General features: G+C 43.1%; 1 protein-coding gene across 1 annotated transcript; it reads right to left on the bottom strand.

Annotated features, from left to right (window-relative positions):
* Positions 1-4,051: 4,051 nt before the first annotated feature.
* On the bottom strand, positions 4,052-6,120 carry LOC147433028 (uncharacterized protein At4g26485-like). Its single transcript, XM_086492779.1, has 4 exons — positions 5,861-6,120; positions 5,494-5,695; positions 4,900-5,169; positions 4,052-4,799 (listed from the first exon to the last, which is right to left on the bottom strand). The coding sequence occupies exons 1-4, from the start codon at positions 6,066-6,068 to the stop codon at positions 4,322-4,324; spliced, it is 1,158 nt and encodes a 385-aa protein (XP_086348905.1). The 5' UTR covers positions 6,069-6,120; the 3' UTR covers positions 4,052-4,321.
* Positions 6,121-23,016: the final 16,896 nt, after the last annotated feature.

The following is a 23,016-nucleotide window of genomic DNA, read 5'->3' as shown; positions in this document are numbered from 1 at the left end:
ATAAGGAAATGCTACTCAAATCAATTGACAAATGAATTGGAGCACCAATTTCAGATCATAGCATACTTCTCCTCAATGGCGAGTCGAAGAATGGCCTACAATGACAAAGCTGCAGACAACACTAACAACATAATTACACAAGAACAAAGAAGTCCCCAATGAAGAAGAGCAGATACAAAAGTAATCAGAGGATCTTTTTTTTAAAAGATGAATGGTTACGATGATAGACTTCCGCTCTAATGGATCATAGTTCTTGTTGTGGTTCGACAAAGATACAAGCAGTGCAACAGATGAAGCCAAAACAACAGCAAAGTGTTGACCGTTGGGTCAACAACACAACTTAACTCAAGAACAAAGAAGTCCTCAATGACAAAGAGCAGACATAAGGGTAATCATAGGATCTCAAAAGCTTGTCCCCTTGATAATGCGCATCGAATGCTCGGCAAGGTTTTGAACCTCAAATTAGAATAATAAAGTACTGGATTCGACTTGACAAACAGACTTTGCATTGGATCTTTTTTTTAAAAGATGAATGGTTACGATGATAGACTTCCGCTCTAATGGATCATAGTTCTTGTTGTGGTTCGACAAAGATACAAGCAGTGCAACAGATGAAGCCAAAACAACAGCAAAGTGTTGACCGTTGGGTCAACAACACAACTTAACTCAAGAACAAAGAAGTCCTCAATGACAAAGAGCAGACATAAGGGTAATCATAGGATCTCAAAAGCTTGTCCCCTTGATAATGCGCATCGAATGCTCGGCAAAGTTTTGAACCTCAAATTAGAATAATAAAGTACTGGATTCGGCTTGACAAACAGACTTTGCATTGAAGTGCAACTTAGCCTAAAGAAGTTAAGGGTTTAGCCATACAATTTCTACAAAATCCTTACAAAGTTGTCATTGGCTCACAAGATCAGAAAGCCACTCACTCAATTCTACAGATTGTAGAAGTTGTTTCTGAGAATCACAAATACTCCGAATTGACAGATTTGCTAGAGCAAGTGATGGATGGAGCTTTCTCTATCCATGATGATAAGAGTCAAGTTAAACGACATTGGGTTCTTTTTGAATTTAGATCTGGCAGTAGACCTATAATGACAGAAACATATGCTACAGCTCGGAGCGTGGATGTGAAAGACATAAAGTTCGTCATCAATTATGATTTTCCTGAATCATGTGAAGACTATGTACATCGAATTGGAGGAACAAGACAAGCTACTGCAAAGGCCATAGTCTATACTTTCTTTCCAACAACAAAACGACAACAAAGACCACATCGCCATCGACAATCAGGTCATGTCGAGGACAACATGAACGCGGAAGGGAGGAATATTGACCGCTGGGTCAACAACACAACATAACTCAAGTTGCGTACCAAAGTCTTATCTTTTGCGAGTTATGAAATGCTACGGATTATGGCTATAAACCTCAATTGTAATGAGTAGTTATTCTAGTTTTAGAAGCCGGGGTGCAATGACACTTCCAGATTGTAAATACAAAGCCATTTGACCCTTTCAACCCCATGTTTGGTTAAATCTAAGGTAGCCTTAGTACATAAGGTACCTAGGTCATTTTGTAAAAAGACTTTTTATCATAATCAAACTTGAGCGCTACCGTCTACTGTGTGAGAGAAAGAGAGTGAGCATGAGCTTCATCCTCCCGCTACGCCTGGCTCGCTCAACGCATTGGAGATCCGACTGCACCATTGCTGTAGGCTCGAGGAGAGCTACGCGACAATGCCAAGCATTCCATGCGAGACGAAGCGCACATGTCGACGCATCTACAAACTATTTGTGGCTGTAAGTGTATCAAACGATGTCTGTTTTCTGCATGCTAGTAGTCTATAGAATCGTGGCGACATAAGCTACGCATAAGTATTCATAAATTTCAGTTTCGGACACTTTTGAAATTCGGTTGTCATCCTACACGATTTTCGCAGATGGCTTTTGAGTGAGGATTTTGAGTGTAGAAGCTTAGGGACAGGTGTATCCTAGTGAGAGGATGGTGTTTCTTAAGTTTTGTATGAATCTGGCATGATTAGGTGAGTTACCTGCCGTATGTGTGTATGTGACCAGGTGGTGTAGTTAAGAGCAGTGAGGTTTTTGATTGTGGTTTAGTTGGCCTTCCAGAGTGTTGTATGTATAAGATAGTCTCAACCTGACAAACTTAAGAGATTTCCTTCGTGTGCCTATCGTGTCATCTGTGTCCTCGATTGACATTATGTTGATCTAGGTAGTGTTTGCATGCACTTCATGGGTGTGTGAGTCGCTTCCCGTCCAACAGCAATCTACATTTTAAAACACTGATCTAGACTAACAATTGGCGCATTTGAATACAACAGGTCAAACCCTACCTTTTTGAGATGAATGCTAGCAATGTTTCTTCAAAACACTACCAAGCAAACTGTGGTCATGCCCCAATGTGCTTCTTCCTACTATTATTCGCTTGTGTTTCAAAATGCCAATAGAAATGCCGGTTTGCCAAATGGGTCACCCTTCAAGTGCTGATGATCCCCCTAGTTACCTACCATTTCAAAACTCTATGGCAAGAAGAAATACCTATCATTAGCATTTAAGAACAACAATTCCTCTTTCTTCAATCCGGATCAAGGAGCCATGCACTTTGATACCATGTCAAAGTCGACGATGCGGAGGCCTACAATGAGAAAGGAGAGTGCGTGAGAGAGAAAAGGGCCTTCAAATAGACCCATAGAGGAGTTTTTAGAAGGCCTTCCAAGTTTTAAAAATGCAATCACATAGGCCTCCACCACATTAAATTCAGTGCACATCTTGGTAGCTCTTCTATCATAGAGGGCCTTTGAACCACCCTCTACATTTTGGAAGGCCTTCTAAATTGGCAATGACCTACTAGAGCAAGTCAACTCTCTCTTTACCTCCTACCAATGGACCCCACCTATCTACTTGCTAGGAGATCACTTATGGGAATGCACAACCTGAGAGCCTTCCAATTTGAAAGGCCCTCTATTTTGAAAGGCCTGTGTGAGGTGCTCAAAGAGAGATTCTTGAACCCAACCAACTAGGCAATGAACTCATGGACTGGGTGCTTCTTATATTCTATCTACTTTTCTAGAACTTGGGTTCCGCACACCTATGGGGCACACCTGCGAGGGCCCTTCGATAGAGTGCCCATGGGGAAGGAGCGCTCAGGCTCACAGATGTTTTAAAGCAAACTTGAGGCTATGGACCGATGTAGATAAGGAGGGTTGCGTAACAATGTAATGGACAAAATGTACCAATCAAAACAACCCTCATCTAAACTTCAGGATTCAAGTTATATGGCTAGTAAACAGGTGACTAGCGTAGTATAAAGATTCATGGTATAAGCAAAATGAACAAAAGGTGGAAGGTTACATGGAGGTTCAAATTTTTGTGGGCTTTTCCGTTTGCAAGTGAAGCAAAGTCACTTCCTGTGGTTGATTATACATCAAGGGATCTGGTCAAGATTTAAAACTTTAAAGCGAGATCAACAATGGATGGTGTCCCATAAACTTAAGGGAAGAAGAGACAGCCAACCACCTATTTCTTTACATGTTCTGCAAACATGGAGGTGTTAAAATGGACCCATAAGATGTTTTCATCAATCCATCCAAAGGCGTTCGCGTTCGCTTGGCAAGAAGTCATCTTGGGGATTTGCGAGGAAATGGATGTAGCTTTCATACATTCAAAGGTTGTCTTATTTCGTTCATTTCTCTCCACTGGAATGGTACATGGATACAATCACACGAAACCTTGCATGGTACATATGCTAAAAGCTGTGTTAAGACAGGTTTATTGGTTTTTCTTCAACAGCTTGAAAGAAGCCCCAAACACTGATGTCTGTACAGGTATGGAGGCCAAAAAAAATTCTCCATTCACAACTGTGATACCCACAAAGAACTAATTGCGAACAAGGCACCACCATATCTTCACAGTAGAACACATCATCAAATACATGCATAGTTGTGTGTGTGTGTGGGCACACGCGCGCACGTGCATGCACACGCAGAGAGAGAGAGAGAGAGAGAGAGAGAGAGAGAGAGAGAGAGAGAGAGAGCAGTGGAGCACATTTCTGAATGTAAACAAGGCACAGAGTGTACCTCACAATCAACAAACAATGCGATGGAAGTAAGCAAGACATACAGAATGTCTGCACCTCAGCATATAGAACTTCCACCACTACCGGAAAATGGGCAGCAAAGGATGCTGATGGGGAGGGGGTTGGACAGGTAAAGGCCATAGCATACACTCAGCACGAGACCCAAGAAGAAGGTGCAATGGGAGAGAGGATGTCTGCACCTCAGCATATAGAACTTCCACCACTACCGGAAAATGGGCAGCAAAGGATGCTGATGGGGAGGGGGTTGGACAGGTAAAGGCCGTAGCATGCACTCAGCACGAGACCCAAGAAGAAGGCGCAATGGGAGAGAGGGGGCCATCATTTGCCTTTCACTGGGCATGAAGTTCAGCTGTGCCCTAGGAGGAGGGGTAAACGGGGGCTGCCTGTGGTTCCTTAATGGGAGAAATCCAAAACATCCTCTCTTGGAAGCCTGGATATCTTCACTCATTGCATATGCTTCTTCCTCCATTTTGCGTTTCAGCAATGCCCTTGGACCCATTATTGGTATTGTCACGAATGCCCTTTCACGGATGTTCAAGGGCAGCCCAGGAGCACCATGGGGCATTTGAGATGGTGCTGCTGCTACGTCCTTGCGACCTCCAAAGAACTTCTGAAATAAGTCGAGTGGCCTCTTTCCGAGAATGTGTGGAAGTTCCTTCCATGGATTGAAAGGTGAATGTCTGAAAGAAAAAAACAGACAGCAATGACTCTCTCTCTCTCTCTCTCTCTCTCTCTCTCTCTCTCTCTCTCTCACACACACACACACGCAATCACTCATACCTCATTTTGAACATGAAGGTTTTGCTTTTTCCAAGATGAAAGGAGCTCGCACTATCATTGCCATCCCCTCTTCTGTTAACATAACCGGGGTAGTCTGCCTGATGAAAATCCCATGCCTCCATCAGCATCAAACCACACTTTGCAGCCTGCTTGTCCAGCTTCCACTTGGTATATGGCGGCCTAATCTTATGTGACACATGGATTTCACCATCAAGCATGAGTAGCTTCACAGCATTTTCAAAGAAGAGCCTCACAAGTTGTTTGTGCTGCCTGTGAAGAAGACAACGAGGTTGCTTATCACCCAAAGCTCAAATGAAGACAAAATATCAACAAGGGTACATCTCTGCAGAAATTCCCGCAGGTGCATAAACATCTTAAACCATTGTAAGCTACCAAATCGCTCAAAGTACACCGACAAAATGCCAATCTCACATTTAACAGAATCAGCATCCAATCAAGTGCATAACAAAACTCAAGTACAAGGCACAACTTGATGCATAGACCAGTTTATGGCAACCTTTGCAAAATTTGAAGTACCCAAGTCTAATGTAACTCTCAAAAAGCAAAAAATGGCAGTGCAAGAACAATGTGTACCTGATCATCTTCTTGTCACCTTCTGACCCATGGAATCCTGCATGCGGGAAGTTGTAGATGACACGGTCAAAAACAAGGTTGCAGAAGATTGTTTGAGCTGCCATGCATGTCGCATCCACCTGATGAAATAGCAGAACCCCCAGTCTCTTGAGGTTGGAAAGGGTGAATGCAGCATCATCTGCATACTTCTTCAGAACCATCTCTGGGTTTTGCGAATGCAGAAAAAGGTAGCTGAGTGCTTCTATATTATAGTGGTTTCAAGTGCAAGCTCTCTCTCTCTCTCTCTCTCTCTCTCTCTCTCTCTCTCTCTCTCTCTCAAGCTGCACGCATACAAGAACACACATAGGCATATGATAGAGAAACTCACCCTGCGAATCTAGCGATGTGGCGATCATGTTTCTCGCATCTCCAAAGGCAGTCGCAAGGGAGTTGGAAAATGAGAAGTCGCCTTCCCCGACAAGAAGAATCTTCTGCTTACTGGAGTAATGCATGAGTCTGCGTTCTGTGTGAGGGAGGGGAATGGCGAACATGGGCTCTCTGCGGGCGTATGGAACCAAGGCGGCCTCCATCGCCATAGCCTCACAGAAGAGAGTAGAGAGCTTCCCTCGCTTCTCTACATACTAAGTTTAAACAGCCCAGGTAGCCTTTTATTAATATACGAGGTACTCTCCCTCCATTTCTTGTTTGTGCAATGTGAAGGGACCCAAATTCCAATTTAAACGGATACTTGGGTTTAAAATTTCATCACACGTCATCTTGCACCTAACTAGTAATTTGTCTTTTAGGTTTCGCTATTTATGAGAACGGCAAACCTCAAATCGGCTTCTCGCGCAAATGCAAAGCAGTCGGCGCCGTTTATGAGCCCACCAAAGCCTTTTCAACATGTGCAGAGCCATCAATCAATCATACATGTTCCCGCTTCACCAACGATGCTCATCGGCTACAAACGGCAATGAAGGGGGAGTGACGTTTCGATAGGCCTTGTGGTGAAACGGTGGGAATTCTACAGGGGTGTCGTGGGCCTGAGGTGGGCCTTGTGCACTTTTCCATCACTCGGAGACCCTTGAGGCGTGCATGTGCACACCCTAAGAGCTGCACACAACATGCATGCTAGAAAACTTGATGCATGACACTCCCAAGGCTCCCATTCGTTGTTCTCTGGATATGCCAGAGGTTGAACCTCTCCTTCGCCTTTTGCGTTGAAAAGTGTGTGGAACATCTTGATTTTCAAGAAGGAGGTGCTGCCCGACTCGGTGGTGGGTCCGAAAAAAGAACCCTCTCTATTCAGCAAACGGGTGGAGGCCATGCAGACAACACACCCCTCTCATTGCCTTCACCTTGGGTAGTTTGAACCCTTTCTCTAGAGAAAAATAGTTGCAGAAGACCTCCTAGGGCCTGTGAGGACCCCACATGGTGGCATTTGCACTTTTCCATCTTCTTGTTATCACATGCACATGTCTGCTCCACGAAGTAGCTTACAATGCACAAGGCGAAGATTGCAGTTTAGCTCACTACACACCCTTCGTGGTAGCCTATGCCTCCTCGAATCCCATGTGGAATCCAACCCTGAACCAAGGCACACATGGTGTGTTCTATGCACCCTATCTGCACCTTTCGTTTGTGCTCCATGTTCTTGCTCCTATAGATAACATAGCAATGCCTCCCTTGAAGCAAAGTTTACATCCTCATAAAGACCATGGGGCCCATACATAGAAAAACCCTAAGGTAAAAGACTCTCATAAGCTCAACTTATGAAAAGTTTGGACTCAAATTTAGGCCTTGTAAGAAATGCCATGTCAGCGTAGAGAGAGATAATAGAAAATTCATTATGACCCTTTTTCATACATGTTTTCTAAAATTTTGATATCTTATTCATGTAAGGTACGTTTATTAAAAAACCCAAAAAGTATTCCAGTCATGATAACACTTCATTGTGTGCGGCGGCTACTGAATTCAATGCCAAATATCTCAATCTTCTGCATTTTTGAAAAGTAAGCTCTGTTTCCTCGCCTCCTTCTTCTCCCCCCCCCCCCCCCCCCCCCCCGTCCTGCATTCTCTCACACGCATTTGATATTCAAATTGCCATTCTTTTATCACCCCCACCTCCTTCTGCACACAGTTTTGATCAGTCATGTCTCAGTCGGTACTTGTAGCTTTCCCACGAAAAACTTCTATGAGGAACATGAGAGATGTGTATCACATGCACATAGAGCTCTCAGGAGAGTATGAACCCCTCTGCAAGAAAAACAATCAGCAAACACTTTCTGAAGCTTCGAAGGAGAACTTAAGATCATAGGGCATGAAAAATGTGGACCTTTGGCTGGACGGTAGAATGTATCCAAAACATCCCGTTACAAACTCCACTCCACCTTTTGAGGATATTACATCTTTAGTGAACTATGCCGGAGATGACCACCATGGCTTGTATGGCTACACTAAGCAGTTGTCTGCAAGAAATGACGTTCTGCAAACGAGAGAGAGATATCGTATACAGCGAGAATGTCCGCTTACACCAAAAAGTCGTGCAATGTGCTCAACAGGTTAAAGGCAGCAAGGAGACCATCAAGGAGCTTACACAACAACTTAGAGAAAAAAAAAACAGCGCTAGGTCTTCGCCAAAGAGAAAGAAAACTAAGAGACATCGAGGACTTGAAAGTTGGCTCAGGAGGAATCAAGAAAAGAGTGCAAGCCATCAAGTGAGTGCATCTATCCTTCTTAGGTTTATATTCATAAACTCTCACATCTCTTTTACTGCTAACATGCTTGCACAGATCTTTGCTTCACCCTGACAAGGAAGTGGAGCGCAGCCCAACCACCTCCTCGGCCCATAAAGGGCTCATCTTGGATTGCAAAAATGTAGCTGGCCTCTTGGATGATAAGCGCTATGGTAAGATCGTTGCTAAACAGCTTGATAGCCTTTTATAGGAGAACCAACTCTCTGCACGGGACGTTCAATCAATTTTGGATGAAGCTAGTATATCCAATAAGGGATATGCTGCCATTTTCAAGTATCTACCATCATTTGTAGTGTTGTTCCACTAGAAAAGGGTTTTGCATCATTTGCATTGTTGTTCCACTAGAAAAGAGTTTTGATTCCTAACTCCTCTTACTCAGGTCTATGCAAAGATAAGTCAAAAAGTTCCACATCAAGTACATGCTACTTCCAAACCCTTTCTCTATTCAAAAAACAAGACGGGAAGTCAATGAGGAGGTGCTTCAAAAGCTAGGAAGTCCTTTCCACATTGAATCAACATAGAAATTGCCAAAAGGAGAAGAAATGGTCTATGACAATTACAACAATTTTTTTAATGATATGATCACGCTACAGTCATACATTGTGCAGTTGTTCGATGTTACTCCTGAAGAGTGCAATGGTGTCCTGAAATTTTTCATCAAGCTAGATGAGTGCAAGCTTGTAAAGGAGACAAAGGTTGAGCGAGTCATAATCACACTTATGAATAGAGCTTTGGATGCAAGCATTGGATGAGATGATCCTCGAAATTTTAGTGTGTAATCTAAGCACAACATTTTCCTTCTTGTGACGTTCAAGGTGCATAGAAGTTGTTATGTTTCAGTTGAATGCTTTTGAATGTGTATTATAAAAAGCTTAAAATTATCCTTTTAGGTGCCCACTAAGAACTTTGATATATTGAATTGGGTTTTTCATCAAACAAACATACCAGAAACAATAAGCGAACAGAGAAACAAAAAGAAATTGGACGTGGAGGCCATGGGATCCTACAATGTAGAGTGGCACATGACTAAAGACCTAAAAACCTTGAAATGCATGTACAACGTTTCCAAAGGAGCAACAAGCAAAATCCCTTGCTTGTATTGCATGGGAGGGGTTCACATCCTTGACAAACCATTATGGAGAAGAGCTCCGGATAGGCATCTGCACGACCCTAACTTTCGACCCATTTTGGATATCCCACTACATAGAGTACACATGCACAATGCATGCACTTTGTAGAATAATAGAAAAACTAATGTTTCTCTACATTTGTTTTGCATGGACCACTCGACCTCTCTCTGTGTTAACCCTCACGGCTCACGGACACCCTATTACCTACGACGGATGTTGTATTATTTACTTGGTAGAGTCAGGTACCGGGCTTGTCGGTCCAATAGGAAATAGGTAAGAGTGATCGCCGATGAGAGTCGCACTCTATCTGGAACATTCAAGGGATTAGTTGGCTAAGCATGGGTGTCCAAGTGTGAATGGGGCAAGCTCATATAAAAGTCAACTAAACCTAAAATTCACTCATTCTCTCATTTGTGCAATCGAAGAGTGCTCTTGCTCCATCTCCATCTTCTTCTTCTTCACCTCTTTGTGTGTGTGTGTATGCGTGTGTGAGAGAGAGTGTGTGTGTACAATTGAGCATTGCAACGGCGGCACGACGACGGCGAAGCGGTTGTGTGTGACGCGGCGGCGGCTCCTTCTTCTTCGCGGCGAGGAATCCTCCACGAGAGCAAGCATAGAGCGGTGAGTGACACACCATCTCCATCTTTGAGCTTACTAGTTTAGGCTTGTTGTGTGCTTGGAGCCATTTGTGGCTCGCACACATTATATCGGCAAGTTCCTTGCATTGACACATGCGACATACGCACACATTTTTGGCGCCGCTGCCGGTGAATGCCATATACTAAGCTTGAATGGCACTCTGTGTTTCTTTTGTGGTGCAATTTCAATTGTAGGAAAGGTAAGGAAGGAGGGTGTGTGTGTTGAGAAGAAGGATTTTGTGTTACTACTGTGTATTTTTTTTGTTAATGGAGTTTTCAAAGGTACCGTGTTTTTTCTTTGTGTAAGGTGTTAGTATTAAGGTTGTTAGTTCTGTGTAATGTAATGTACAGTAAGTAGGAAGTAGATATGTGAGAGCTAATAGAGTGTGTTAGTGTGTAACAATAGGTGCATTAGTTGGAAGTAGGTAGGTAGAGTGTGTGCTCTCGCGCAAGCCGCGACGACCTTATCCTTAAATTAAAAAAATTAAAATTAATTTTTTTTAAAACAAAAATAAATAAATTTTAAACGTAGGACCGAAATCGGAAATATCTCCTAGACCCAAATCCAGACCCAAGCCCAAGCTCACGCTCAGGCTTAGGCATCTATCGCCCTTTAAAATTACGAATTTTAGCTTCATACGTAGCTAAAAATCGACTTTTTTGAGGACCAACGGAGCTTCAGGTGACCAAACGTTGTGCTGCAAAGCACACCGCGACCCTCTGAGTGATACGCTTGTTTTGAGCTATCACACACTTTAATCAAAAAAATCGATCATTAAAAAATATTAAAAACGTAAAAACACGAGTGAAAACGGACGCTTAAAAAAGTAAGCGGTTAACCTTTGAGGTTATTCACCGATGCTTGTAGGGTGCCAAAGGCACATGCATCTGTGCTCTGGTCGTGTGCTAGAGACGGAGCAACTAGAGAGAATTTCGACTTACGCGAGTTATCAATATCCACCTACTTTAGGTTATGGGCCCTCGGCGGGGACCCAAGGTAGTACAAACCAAGACCCGAACATAGCGGCTAGTGACTCTTCCTCTGACTACGACATCATGGAGGGTTTCCCAATGCCTAATCCTGATAGCTCAAGCCAAGACATGCATGCCATGGGCCCGCGGTCCAGGCCGAGCGTGCTTAGCCACTCGCTCCGAACATGGAGCTAATGATGTAAATGAGGGGGGTGGGAAAGTAAATTCTCCATTCATGACCAACATAGACCCTATACCCTTAGAGAATGTGCACGTGAATACTTCATTCACTGCACCTCCTGACTCTTTAGAGTTATTTCCCTCCGAGGTTATATTACCTGATGGTAGAAGCCTTGCTGAAGTGCAAGAGGTTGAGCGATATATCCTTGCAGCAAGGGAAAAGAAAATCGAGAGCTTACGCAAGGCGGAGCAACGAAGAGAGTTAAAAGCGAAAGCCCCTATGTCAATATCCTTGCTAAGAGAGCAATCAAGTGCTCCTGACTTAGCAACCGCTAAGGGCCAACCCCTAGAAAGCAACATTGCATCTAGCTCAAAGGACACCCCTAGCACCTCAATCCTAGATGGAGCGTTCTTAAATGAGAACTGGGAGTATGAACTACAAACAGAAACTCTAACTGATCTATACACAGGTCACACCTATCACGTGGGTTGGTTAGATGTCCTGCAATCCACAATGGGTGCTACTAGTGTGGAGGATCAACAACAAAGAGTTTGTGAGGTCATCCATAGGGTCATTGAGTTAGAGAGACAGAACAAGGGGATCAACATGCCTTCAACGGGTCTCATGAGATTCTTGGATACAGGAAAGGCTAAACAACCGACCTTATCGCAAATGGAGACTCCCTCAGTAAGCCCGATGGATCCTCCATATGTTGTTTCGCCAGGGGTCTCAGTGCAATCTGAACCCACAAGTGATAGCTTTACCTTTCCAAGTCTAGCTCATCTTTCCCTTGATGACACCACGGCTACCATGCCTACCCCAATGATGGGCATGCTGAGAAACACGCCATGGACCTCATTTGTTAGTAAAGCACCGCTACATGGTAGCTCAATGCCTGCAACAGTACCTACAAGTGTGTACCAATCGTATGCACCTATGGGTCCTCGTACTCATGTAGTCCCTACTCCTCCCATTGTTTCAACAACCTATGCTCCACAACCACAACACCCAAGTTCTTATTTCCATGGGACCATACCGGCTAGCATTAGCATGTCACATCCGACGTCTCCTCTGCCTAGGGCCACACATATGAACTATGGACCACCACATGGCACAACCCCGTACCAAACGTGGAACCCAAGGGCTTCCTATGCGCCAAGCCCGATGCCAATACCTACTCTACATGTAGTCTCTGGAGCACCTCCACCCACGGTTCCTGCTCACTTAGGTGACTCGGCAACATTTGCTCAAGCTATTGGTCGATCTATTGCTGAGAATATGCGTAACACACCTGATAGAGAGCCTAGAAGTAAGGCGTACAAATAGCCAAGCTCACACAAAAATTTAGTGGAGACGGATATGTGAGAAAGCATATCGAAGTGTTCGAACAAATATGCGATTCTCTAGGAGAACACAATGACCTGCATAAGAGTAATGCTTTAAGCCTAACCTTAAGTGGGAAGGCAGGGGATTCGTATAGAACCCTAAGGGTGGAAGAAAAAATGATTTACCCTACTCTTAGGATATTGTTCTTGAAAGAATACATACGAGAGGGAGTGCTTCGGGGTGTAGCCTCTCAGCTCCAAAAATCCCAACGAGAGGAAGGAGAGTCGGTGAGAGACATTATTAGTCGCTTAAAGCATTTGAATTCTCGTTGTAATCCAAATGAGCACTTCAATAATCATCAATTGCTTGATAGATTCATTAGGGGATTACGACATGAGGATATCTACAATGGCCTACTCATTAGAGGTATCACCACTTGGGAAGCAGTCACCACCAATGCGATCCAATTGGAGGATAATTTAATGATTCAAGGAGAAAGAGTGTCTGTTGAGCCTTAATCTATTAGCTCGCAAGCATCAGGGCATCAACCAATGACCCTAAAGCCTATTGCTAAGGAGCCAAAGATATCTGAGATGACTTTAGCAGATCTCACCAAGGCTATTCAAGAGAGTCTAAGAGACAATCATGCTCCGCAAAACAATCATATGTATCCAAGAAGGGAGCAACACTGGTGCTTAGTATGCTATGGACCGCATAGTACCAGTGAATGCCCTACTTTTAGAGTAAAATTCAATGGGAATTGCAATGCCTGTGGAAGGTATGGTCAATCAAGCTAAGGATTGCATAGTATTTAAGCGCGTGATGGCCAATAGACCAACCTTAGCATGGACAGACACACCTCGAGTGCCTGCATTGATGCCGGCCCCACCTCTTGAACAAACAGCACAACACATGGTCCCTAGGGCCCAAAATGTTGTTCAAACAACACCTTTACCACCTCCAGTGCTAGGACCGCAACCACCACATCCGAGAATCACTTCAGTGAATCAAATGGGTTGTGAGTCATCTATTGCTTGTTTGTAAGGCTGTGAGGAAGATATAGCTCCTAATATTGCCTATGGGATGGATGTGCTTGAAGAAAGTCCACAATACTACATGGAGGACTATTGAGGACAAGTCAAACCTGTATATCAAGTAGCTGCTCTTGCGGCAAGAGGCCAAAATATCAATTACACTGCTAAGAGACCAGCTCTTCAATGCTATGAGTGTGGAGGTTCACATTGTGTAGCCGAGTGTCCTGTTAGGCTACAAAAGAACGCCACACTAATGCAAACCAATCAAGCGAGCACGTCTACAATGCCAATACTCATGTGTAATCGATGTGGCATAGATCATTTGATTGCCCAATGTCCAAATAATCCAAATGCACCGAAGATCACGCCATTAAACTTGATTGAAGTTATCGAGGAGCCATCACAAAGTACACTTGTGGTACTAGTAAATGTACTCACACGATAGATGCTCCAAAAACAAAATTATATTCTTGAGGAAAGAGACACGGCATCAATTGCCTAATCTCAGAAAAAGAAGAAAACACGAAGGAAGAGATCGCAAAAAGCAGCGAAGTCAGACCCTAGTTCAAAAACCAACATAGGGACTGGTGACGATCCCGTATATATGAACGATGCTAAAGAGGACTCTGATTCGGGTGAAACCATAAAGACCAAAACGACCACTAAGATAGAAACCAACAAGGAATATCTTCATGAGCCACAATGGCAGGGATCCAAGAAGAAGATAGGAACTTATCCAAATTAAGGAGTTTGGTAGAAGATACCCAAAGGGATCTAGAACCAGCACCTAAGCAGATCCAGATTACAGACACAATTTTCCCTACACAACAACAACCTCACCAAGTCCATAGACCCTTAGCCATACCTAGTGTCATCCAAGAAGAAAGTGACTTAAAGTCATGGGAAAGTGAGCGTACTCACTTCTTGATGGAAAGAATGTTTACAGAGGGACTACCCGATCCTATCAAAGAAATGGAGATCCCATCTTCCCCACGTCAAGGGACTCAAGGCCAAAAGGTGCTGTTAAACGTTGCCAAATTGATGGATTTCATGTCTTCAGAAGTTAGAACCACCATCATGTCCAAACTATATAAAGACCCTGAGCTAGTCTCAGCTCTTCGAGCCTTCCTCAATGGAGAACTGAAGTTTGGGCTACCACAATTTGCACAGATTGATGGAGCTGGGGAGATGCCAATAGAGGAGGAATACATAGATCCACAACCCAACCTAGATGAGAACCTTGTTATAGAAATACCTGTTAACAAGTTGGGACAATACTTTGAGGGTGATGAATCCAATGCAACCATACCAATCACTACTAAGGGATTAACTGTGAAGGGAATCCTTGATGGTGGCACTGGGGTTAGCATTGTGACTAAAAATTGATGGGAAACTATGGGAAGACCTCACCTTGCGACCACAACCATAGTAGTGAAAATGGCCAATGGGTCTATTGTTAAACCTATTGGGATGCTAGAAGATCTCAAGATGAAGGTCTTTGGACATAAAATAAGGATTCCCTTTTTTGTTATGGATTTCTCCAAGCACACTATGGCATCGGAGATGATCTTAGGACGTTCTTTCATGAGGGAAGCAAAAATGGTGCATGACTGGTCTAAAAACCATGTCTACTTGCAGTTCCAAGATTCTGTCATTCGAGTGGATCTTGTAACTGGTCGAGCACATCCTGTAGGAAATAGGTTTATAATTGATCATAGATCTGACACCACAGTTCACTCGGCCCCATTGTAGTATTGTTACATGTGTAAAGCAGACACTGATGTTGGGGAAGATTCTCCTTATATGGATGTACTACCTGGGATGACTGAGTCGGACAATGTGGATTGGGTCCACCTAGCAGCAACCATAGACACTTGGGGAAATAGGGGGACGACATGGGTAACACCTGAGGGGGATGAAATGCCACCACTCGTACCCTTAAATATGCTAGAAGCATTGCAAATAGCTTCTGACAAGACTCATCCTAATATAACAAAGAAAACATACAAGTGGGTCCCTAAATCTTCTTTAGCGACCATGGCTGATGCTAAAAAACAGAAGCCTTGTAAGAAACGTACCACCCGCTCCGAGAAAAGTAAGAAAATGTTGCAATGGATTCCTAAACGACTATTGGAAGCCCAAGGCTACTATCAAGGAAATGATCAAATATGGGTTCCAAAACGTAGATTGTGTTCTTACCTGTCACTTGACCCATGTGCGCCCAATCCTGTGGCTCCAAAACAAATTCAAGATCGCGAAAAGGAAAAAATCACGGAATGCTACGCACCTGCTCCAATACTAGTTTGGGTACCAAAGAAAGAACGATTTGTTCCACCTAGCTCAGGAACAGTGAAATCAAATGAAGCTTCTAGCTCCTCTTGCAATGCATCCATAGAGGTAAAAGCTTCTCCACAGCCTCCACCTACAATAGTGGACCTCCATAAAGCTACAAAGGAATCCACACCTCCCAGTGTTCAAGAATCACCTGATGAACCACTTCAAGTTCGATCCTAGGAGAGTACCTTACCACCCTTGCAACTCGATGAGGCACCTAAGGTAATAGAAAACTAATGGCACAAATCCTCACCTATTACCAACTGGAACAATTGGTTTCAAAGGGTGACGAGCACATTTCAAACGGTATGATCTACCCAAGGAAGGGGGGAGTTTTTGCTGACAATCATCATTCACTCACTCTCCTCTCAACCTTCCTCCCTGACCTCTCAATCTCCCAATCTTAGGGAATGTATATATAAAGCCTTATACTCACAAAAAACAAAAATAATAAAGAGCAAGAGCAAATAGCAAACGAGTGTGCACAATAAAAGTCAAAACATCCAAGGAAGGGGGGAGTGTTTGCTGACAGTCATCATTCACTCACTCTCCTCTCAACCTTCCTCCGTGACCTCTCAATCTCCCAATCTTAGGGAATGTATATATAAAGCCTTATACTCACAAAAAACAAAAATAATAAAGAGCAAGAGCAAATAGCAAACGAGTGTGCACAATAAAAGTCAAAACATTGACCCAAACCTACACATTCACATGCGGTACACTGAAACAAAAACCTATGTTATCAAACACCTTTGATCCTCATCACTCGAGTGATGGAGGGTAGGTAGGATTAGTACGATAGGAGTGTTTCTGTTTTAGAGTTTAGTGATTAGCAAAGTTCTTCTTCCCACTGATGTGCCTCCTAGAGGTATTCTTTGTGTTTCCTCGTGTGTACAGGAACGTGTTGCTCTTGTTAGGATTTGGACCTTCATGGGATCTTTCTCTCGTTCACACTTCAAATCAAGCGCGACTATCAACACAAACAGGTGTTTCTTGTCCATTAGCATTGCCCCTTATCTTTTTTGCATCTATGTTTGTCTGCTTTGATTGTGATTGGTAGCATAATATTTAGTGCCTTTGTTTAGCACCAAACATTAAATTCAATGTAATTTTTTGTCATAATCACTTGTCTAGGTTTAAAAATCAAGCAGTCCAACTAAGCTAGTTTGAACAAGCTAGGTGTTAGAGATCTTCTCTTAATACCATGGGGAATGCCTTCCTAATTACCAATGGTTACTTAGGTTCTTAATTCCGATTTAGGCAGCATTGTGTGAAATGTACTAGGGCTTTCTAGTGGGCTTAGTCCCTATTGACCTTTAACTTAAGTATTATAAAGGGAGTTTACTAGTGTGATGAGCCTGGGAAGGGTAACAGTGTTATATGACCCCCCAAAGTTACAAAATTAAAATGCTGAAAACGAACAAACAAACAATCAAAGTGCCATAATGTAAAATCTTAAGCTGGAAGAGAAATATCAGCTTGATTTGGTATTTCACTCACATGTATCGCCTATGGTACTAGAGCCCTAGAGGTTCCCAGTGTGGGCGCTTTTCCTTGAAAAGCAAAAAACCCAAGGCATACAAAATAAGCACACACATCAAAATTGAATCACTATGAAAAGAATTTGGGGGTCAAAGAAAAGGTAATCAGTCAGGCGATGATTTCATGAGAAATTCCTTTTATCGTAGCTTAACTACAAGGTCTTCTAGATATAGCCTCTAGTCAGCCCTCGAACATGAAATACTTGGCTCTCGCGATTAAACAACTTAATTGACCAGAGAAAATTAAGAAGCTTACCCATGGTATTAATAGTCGATCTTTAGTGCCTTTCGATCGTTAAATTAGCGACCCCAGACTTGTTTAATTGCAATTTAATGTTTATTGCTGACAAATGGTTTAAAATTTTGTTACCAATTAAATTGTCTGCCTACAACTCCATATGCTTTTTAATTGCTTATGAGAATGCAATTACTGTGCCAATGTTGTTTGATTTTGTAGTGACTAAAGGAGGCTAAGGACATTCATCTCAAAAGCTCTTCCACCTCGATGAACGAGCTTCAACTCAATAGCTTCCGAGGACGGAATCTACATCAGGAAGGGGGGCATGTTAACCCTCACGGCTCACGGACACCCTATCACCTACGACGGACGTTGTATTATTTACTTGGTAGAGTCAGGTACCGGGCTTGTCGGTCCAATAGGAAATGGGTAAGAGTAATCACCGATGAGAGGTGCACTCTAACTAGAACATTCAAGGGATTAGTTGGCTAAGCATGGGCGCCCAAGTGTGAATGGGGCAAGCTCATATAAAAGTCAACTAAACCTAAAATTCACTCATTCTCTCATTTGTGCAATCGAAGAGTGCTCTTGCTCCATCTCCATCTTCTTCTTCTTCACCTTTGTTGTGTGTGTGTGTGTGTGTATGCATCAGAGAGAGAGAGAGAGGGAGAGAGAGAGAGAGTGAGCGAGCATTGTGACGGCAGCACGGCGGCGGCGAAGCGGTTGAGCGCGGTGCGGTGGCGGCTCCTTCTTCTTCGCGGCGAGGAATCCTCCATGAGAGCAAGTGTAGAGCGGTGAGTGACACACCATCGCCATCTTTGAGCTTACTAGTTTAGGCTTGTTGTGTGCTTGGAGTCATTTGTGGCTTGCACACAGCGTATCGGTAAGTTCCTTGCATTGACACGTGTGACCTACACGCACACTCTGCAAAGCAAAGGGCAATCTCAGCCTTAGAAACGGCCTTCTCAGAAATGGGTTTGCATGGAGGACATGTTAAGATAAAGCAGGATGAGAAGAGATTAAAAAATGATCGCGATATTCCAAAGAAGCTATCCATTGGTGGTGTGAAAGCCCGATGCTTCCTTTCAGTGCCCACAACTGGACGACAACACAAAAGCCAAGGTTCACAAGAAAGACAAGCATTACGATACAACAGGTGGAAAAAATATGCACAAAGTTGTAGTTGACCATGCATACAATGGTGCAACAAGGACTTGCAAAGTGAAGGTATGGAAAACCTTGGATGCAATATTCAAGTTCTGCGAATTGAACTCATGGACTGATGGCAACTATACAAAATTCCAAGAAGCTCTGGAGACCTTCCACAAGACATTCATAAGTGCGTGGACAAATCAACATATTACTCACTACATGGTAGTGTAACTGATTTGATGACATGATAATCTTTTGAATTGTGAATACTCATCCTTATAATGTCTGCATGCTTTGTGTGCAACACATTAACTGTAATCACATGCCTTGGTTTGCAAGGCAATATGGTAGCTTGGGTGTTTGGTCTACACAAGGCATGGAAAAAATCCACTACCAAGCTCGTACTAGTTATTTCAGTTACACTCGACATGGAGGTGGTGCGGACAAAGTAAATAGCTTAGAGGAGCTACACCAATGGACGTATCGAAAACTAATGCATAAGTCACATCGCAAGGACAAGTCAAACAAAGTCAAATTGGTCATGCGATGAGATTAGCCAAAAAATGGTGAAGAAAGGAGATATGGGAGTTATCGTCTACGGCTAGACAACATGCGGATTGGCGGCTACAAAAACAGCGCGTGGGAAGGGTTTGGACAACACCATTGCAAGTTATGCCATAATTGTCAGCCATAGCAATATCCAAACACCAAACTTAATGTATCTAGAAGAATCAATGTAATTTCAGCTTTTCATATTGTGAATGATGGTTGCAACAAAATTAGAATGTGGCAAGACATTAATACTCTATCATTTCAACTTTTCATAATGTGAAAGATGGTTGCAACAAAAAAAGTACATTGCAAGACACTGTTACGTAATCAATCTAACTTCGATGCATAAAACAAATACATTATATTTATTTCTAGTCATCTGAAATGATACAAAATATTATGGCCTCTTCCCCGTATTTGAAGGACTCTCTTCCTCGTGCCTTGGTCTCTTTGAATGACGCATTTTGTCATCAGCATCCGTCATAAGCACATTGAGGTCGAGCAATTGGATCTCCTCAGATGCCTCAATCTGCAGGGCCTCTTCTATAAGTTGAATGATTGGATGCTTTTGTTTTAGCAGATCATGTTTTCCATATTGTGGCAAATGGTGTGGGTCTATGATTTCACAAGCTAGACCATACGCAACATGTGACAAAAAGTAGCGACGCGCATGCAATACATGCCAAGCCCTACACCAAAAATTGAGACCACTGCTTGCTTGTCTAGCAGCATCACCTTGTCTGCATTCCATCTGATGGCCTTGCCTCCTAGATATCTTGAGAATGTCTTCAATACAAAAAGAGGGAATTCAGCCTTGTCCTCGGAGAAGCTGGAATGGAAGCAGAGGAAGTTTGGAGCGTTCAAAGTCTCCAAGTATTGACCAAGGGAAGAATTCTTTCCCAAGTCTCCTTTACCTCGTCCAACGGGAAAAGTAATGAACTTATCATCATAGACTACGAGCTACGAGAAATAAAAGCCAAGTGTTGGTATATACACATGAACTCTCGTACAGGGAAGCAAAAAAAATATTTACACCGTAGTATACCTTTTGATTTTCATCTTCTTTGAGTAATGCAACATAGGATGAGGAAGGCGTCAATGTCGTTGATGGAGCAATTCTCCCCATCTTTGTGATTCTCTCATACAAGGAAGCAAAAAAAATATTAACACAGTAGTATACCTTCTGATTTTCATCTTCTTTGAGTAATACAGCATTCCATAAGTCAAGTATACTCTTGTTTGCAAAGGATGAGGAAGGCGTCAATGTCGTTGATGGAGCAATTCTCCCCATCTTTGTGATTCCAAGACTTTCCTGTACCGCCCTGAACTCCGACTCCGTTGGAAGCGTCGCGGCACATGCGGATGCATCCTTGTATATCATTGCTAGTGCCTCTGTTGGTTCAATAAACTCACCCGCTGTTACATGAGCATCCATGATAGAATATGTAGACGGCTGGAGAGTCACCATGTGGGAACGTGTTCTTAGAAGATGGGCAGTGAATCACTTAGTAATTACTAGAGTAATTACTACAGTAAAACCGAAGCATATAAATAGAGCCCATTACATTGATATCGGGGGGCAATTGTAATCACTTTGGGCTATATTCACTTGTATTAGCGCTTTGGGCTATAATTGCACTTGAGCATCAGTGATAGTATTGTTGGCTATACTTTTTCTCTGTAATCATATTCGCTGTAATCTCAATCATGGTATATATTTAGTGATACTTACTTCTCAATAGTCTTCTGAATTTGAACTTTATTCCAGTCTATAAGTCTGATTCTCATTTCAGTATCCACATTTCAGTCTAGTCTCTGATTTCTGTCTAGTCTGATGTCTGAAATCTTTCCACAAGAGTAGCTGAAATCCTTCAACACTGGAATTAGCTGTCTCAAGAGATCAGTTCCAATTCCATTTTGGCGATCACGGTGGCTCGAGCTGAGAAGCTCGTAGACTGAAAGACTCTTCTCCCAGTTGAAGTTTTCAGCAATGGCACCAAAATCCAATCGTGGCCGGAAATCTACCAATCGTGTGGACCCCATTCCTGAGGAGTCAGGAAGAGAGTCTGACCCCAAGCAAGAGAAAATGACTGACATTGAGGCTCAGGAGGAGCATAGTCAGGCTGATGAGGCGCATGACTCACAGCACTCCAGTCATTCTTGACGCAGACGGGCAGAACGGGAAGCATGAAAGGCAAAGAGTTCCAAGAGTTCTCAGTCTCGCCAGAAAGATGCGCATATCAAAGGTAGAAAGGGAAGTCACCATAATTCTAGCAGACAAAACAGAGAAGATACTGATACTGAGACAGAGACAGAGATTGATTGGGATGCTGACACTGACAATTGCAAGAAGGCTCCCAAGCGTCAGTCTGAAGCCAAGAAGAGAATTGGCGGGATCAGCAGTAATCGAAATGATTACACCGCTTCCCTGAAGATTTCCTTTCCCATATTCAAAGGAGGGAAAAAGGATGATCCTGATGTTCACATACAAGCTTTCGAGCAGTATGCTGAACTAAAACACGTTGATGAAGATTATTGGGGGAAATACTTTCCACAAACCTTGAAGGAAGCAGCAAGGAAATGATATTACCATTACCCTGCATGCCAGCTGAGATCATATAATAAATTACTTAAAGCCTTCAGGTTGGAATATTCCGACCATCGAGGAGATGAGGATATTCTTTGTGAATTGGATCAGATCAAACATAGGAATTTGTCAGTCCGCAGCTATGTTGAAAAGATCAAAGAACTGACCAGACGGTTGCAAGCACCACCGTTTGAGAAGAGATTGAGGGCATGGTTTCTGAATGGGTTCAGAAGCAAGAAGCTGAGAGAACAAGAAGTACCAGCCCCTACAAATAAATTCAATAATCTGGTCCAGCGAGCATTAAAACTAGAACATCAGGCTAAGAAAGAAAAGAGCCACAAGAAGAGAAGGACCAGTAGCAGTAGTTCAGCTATTGAAGCATCTGATTCCAGTGCAACATCCAGCAGCTCCGAGAGCAGCTCCAATGAATGGACAAAGGAAAAATCAAAGAAAGGATCATGGACCAAGAAAATTGAAGAAATGGCTAGGCAGATTGCAGAGATTAGCCATACAAGACAGCCGGTCCGGAAGATGGAGACTTGGTGTTCAAGATGTAAATCCAAGGACCACATTTCCATGGAATGCCCACAATGTACCTACTGCAAGGCCTTCGGTCACCTATGGAATAATTGTGGCATCCGAATTCACCATTTTAAGAAAGGAAAGGATCTATCAGTGGTTGCCTACACTGAACCATTGAAGGCAGAGCCAATCAAAGTAGCACAAGAAGAGAGACCAGGTACCAGTGGTACTGGTCAAGGACGTGGCAGATACCAACAAGGAATGGGTAGAGGAAGAGGAAGAGGCAACTTCCAGACCAGGAGCATGAATTGCTACACGTGTGGGAAGTATGGTCATTTTGCAGCCCAATGTCCAGATGCACCAGTAACGACTGCTACTGAGGCTAAGGCACCAGAGCTAGTCCCAGTCAGAGTAGTTACCAGGAGCAAGGGAGTGATCATTGAAGAAATTCCAGACATTTCAAAAGTACCAGCTAATCCTAACAGCAACAAGTGGGCCCAACAAAGGGAAGTTTGGAAGGCCAAAGGTAAAGAAAAGGTGGTAGATGAGTGGCAAGAGCAGCGGGAACTAGCAACTAAAAT

This window comes from Adiantum capillus-veneris, chromosome 20 (genome assembly GCF_014529385.1).
Source record: "Adiantum capillus-veneris isolate H3 chromosome 20, ASM1452938v2, whole genome shotgun sequence".
NCBI classification, from domain to species: domain Eukaryota; kingdom Viridiplantae; phylum Streptophyta; class Polypodiopsida; order Polypodiales; family Pteridaceae; genus Adiantum; species Adiantum capillus-veneris.
This window is presented reverse-complemented; position numbering and strand designations above follow the sequence as displayed.

Bases quoted from the DNA above. Each gene is read 5' to 3' on its own strand.
- LOC147433028 (XM_086492779.1), bottom strand. From the start codon at position 6,068: ATGGCGATGGAGGCCGCCTTGGTTCCATACGCCCGCAGAGAGCCCATG. The intron at 5,696-5,860 runs GTGAGTTTCTCT...CGCAAAACCCAG, and splicing joins CACATCGCTAGATTCGCAGG to AGATGGTTCTGAAGAAGTAT. The intron at 4,800-4,899 runs GTATGAGTGATT...TTTTTCTTTCAG, and splicing joins ACCTTCATGTTCAAAATGAG to ACATTCACCTTTCAATCCAT.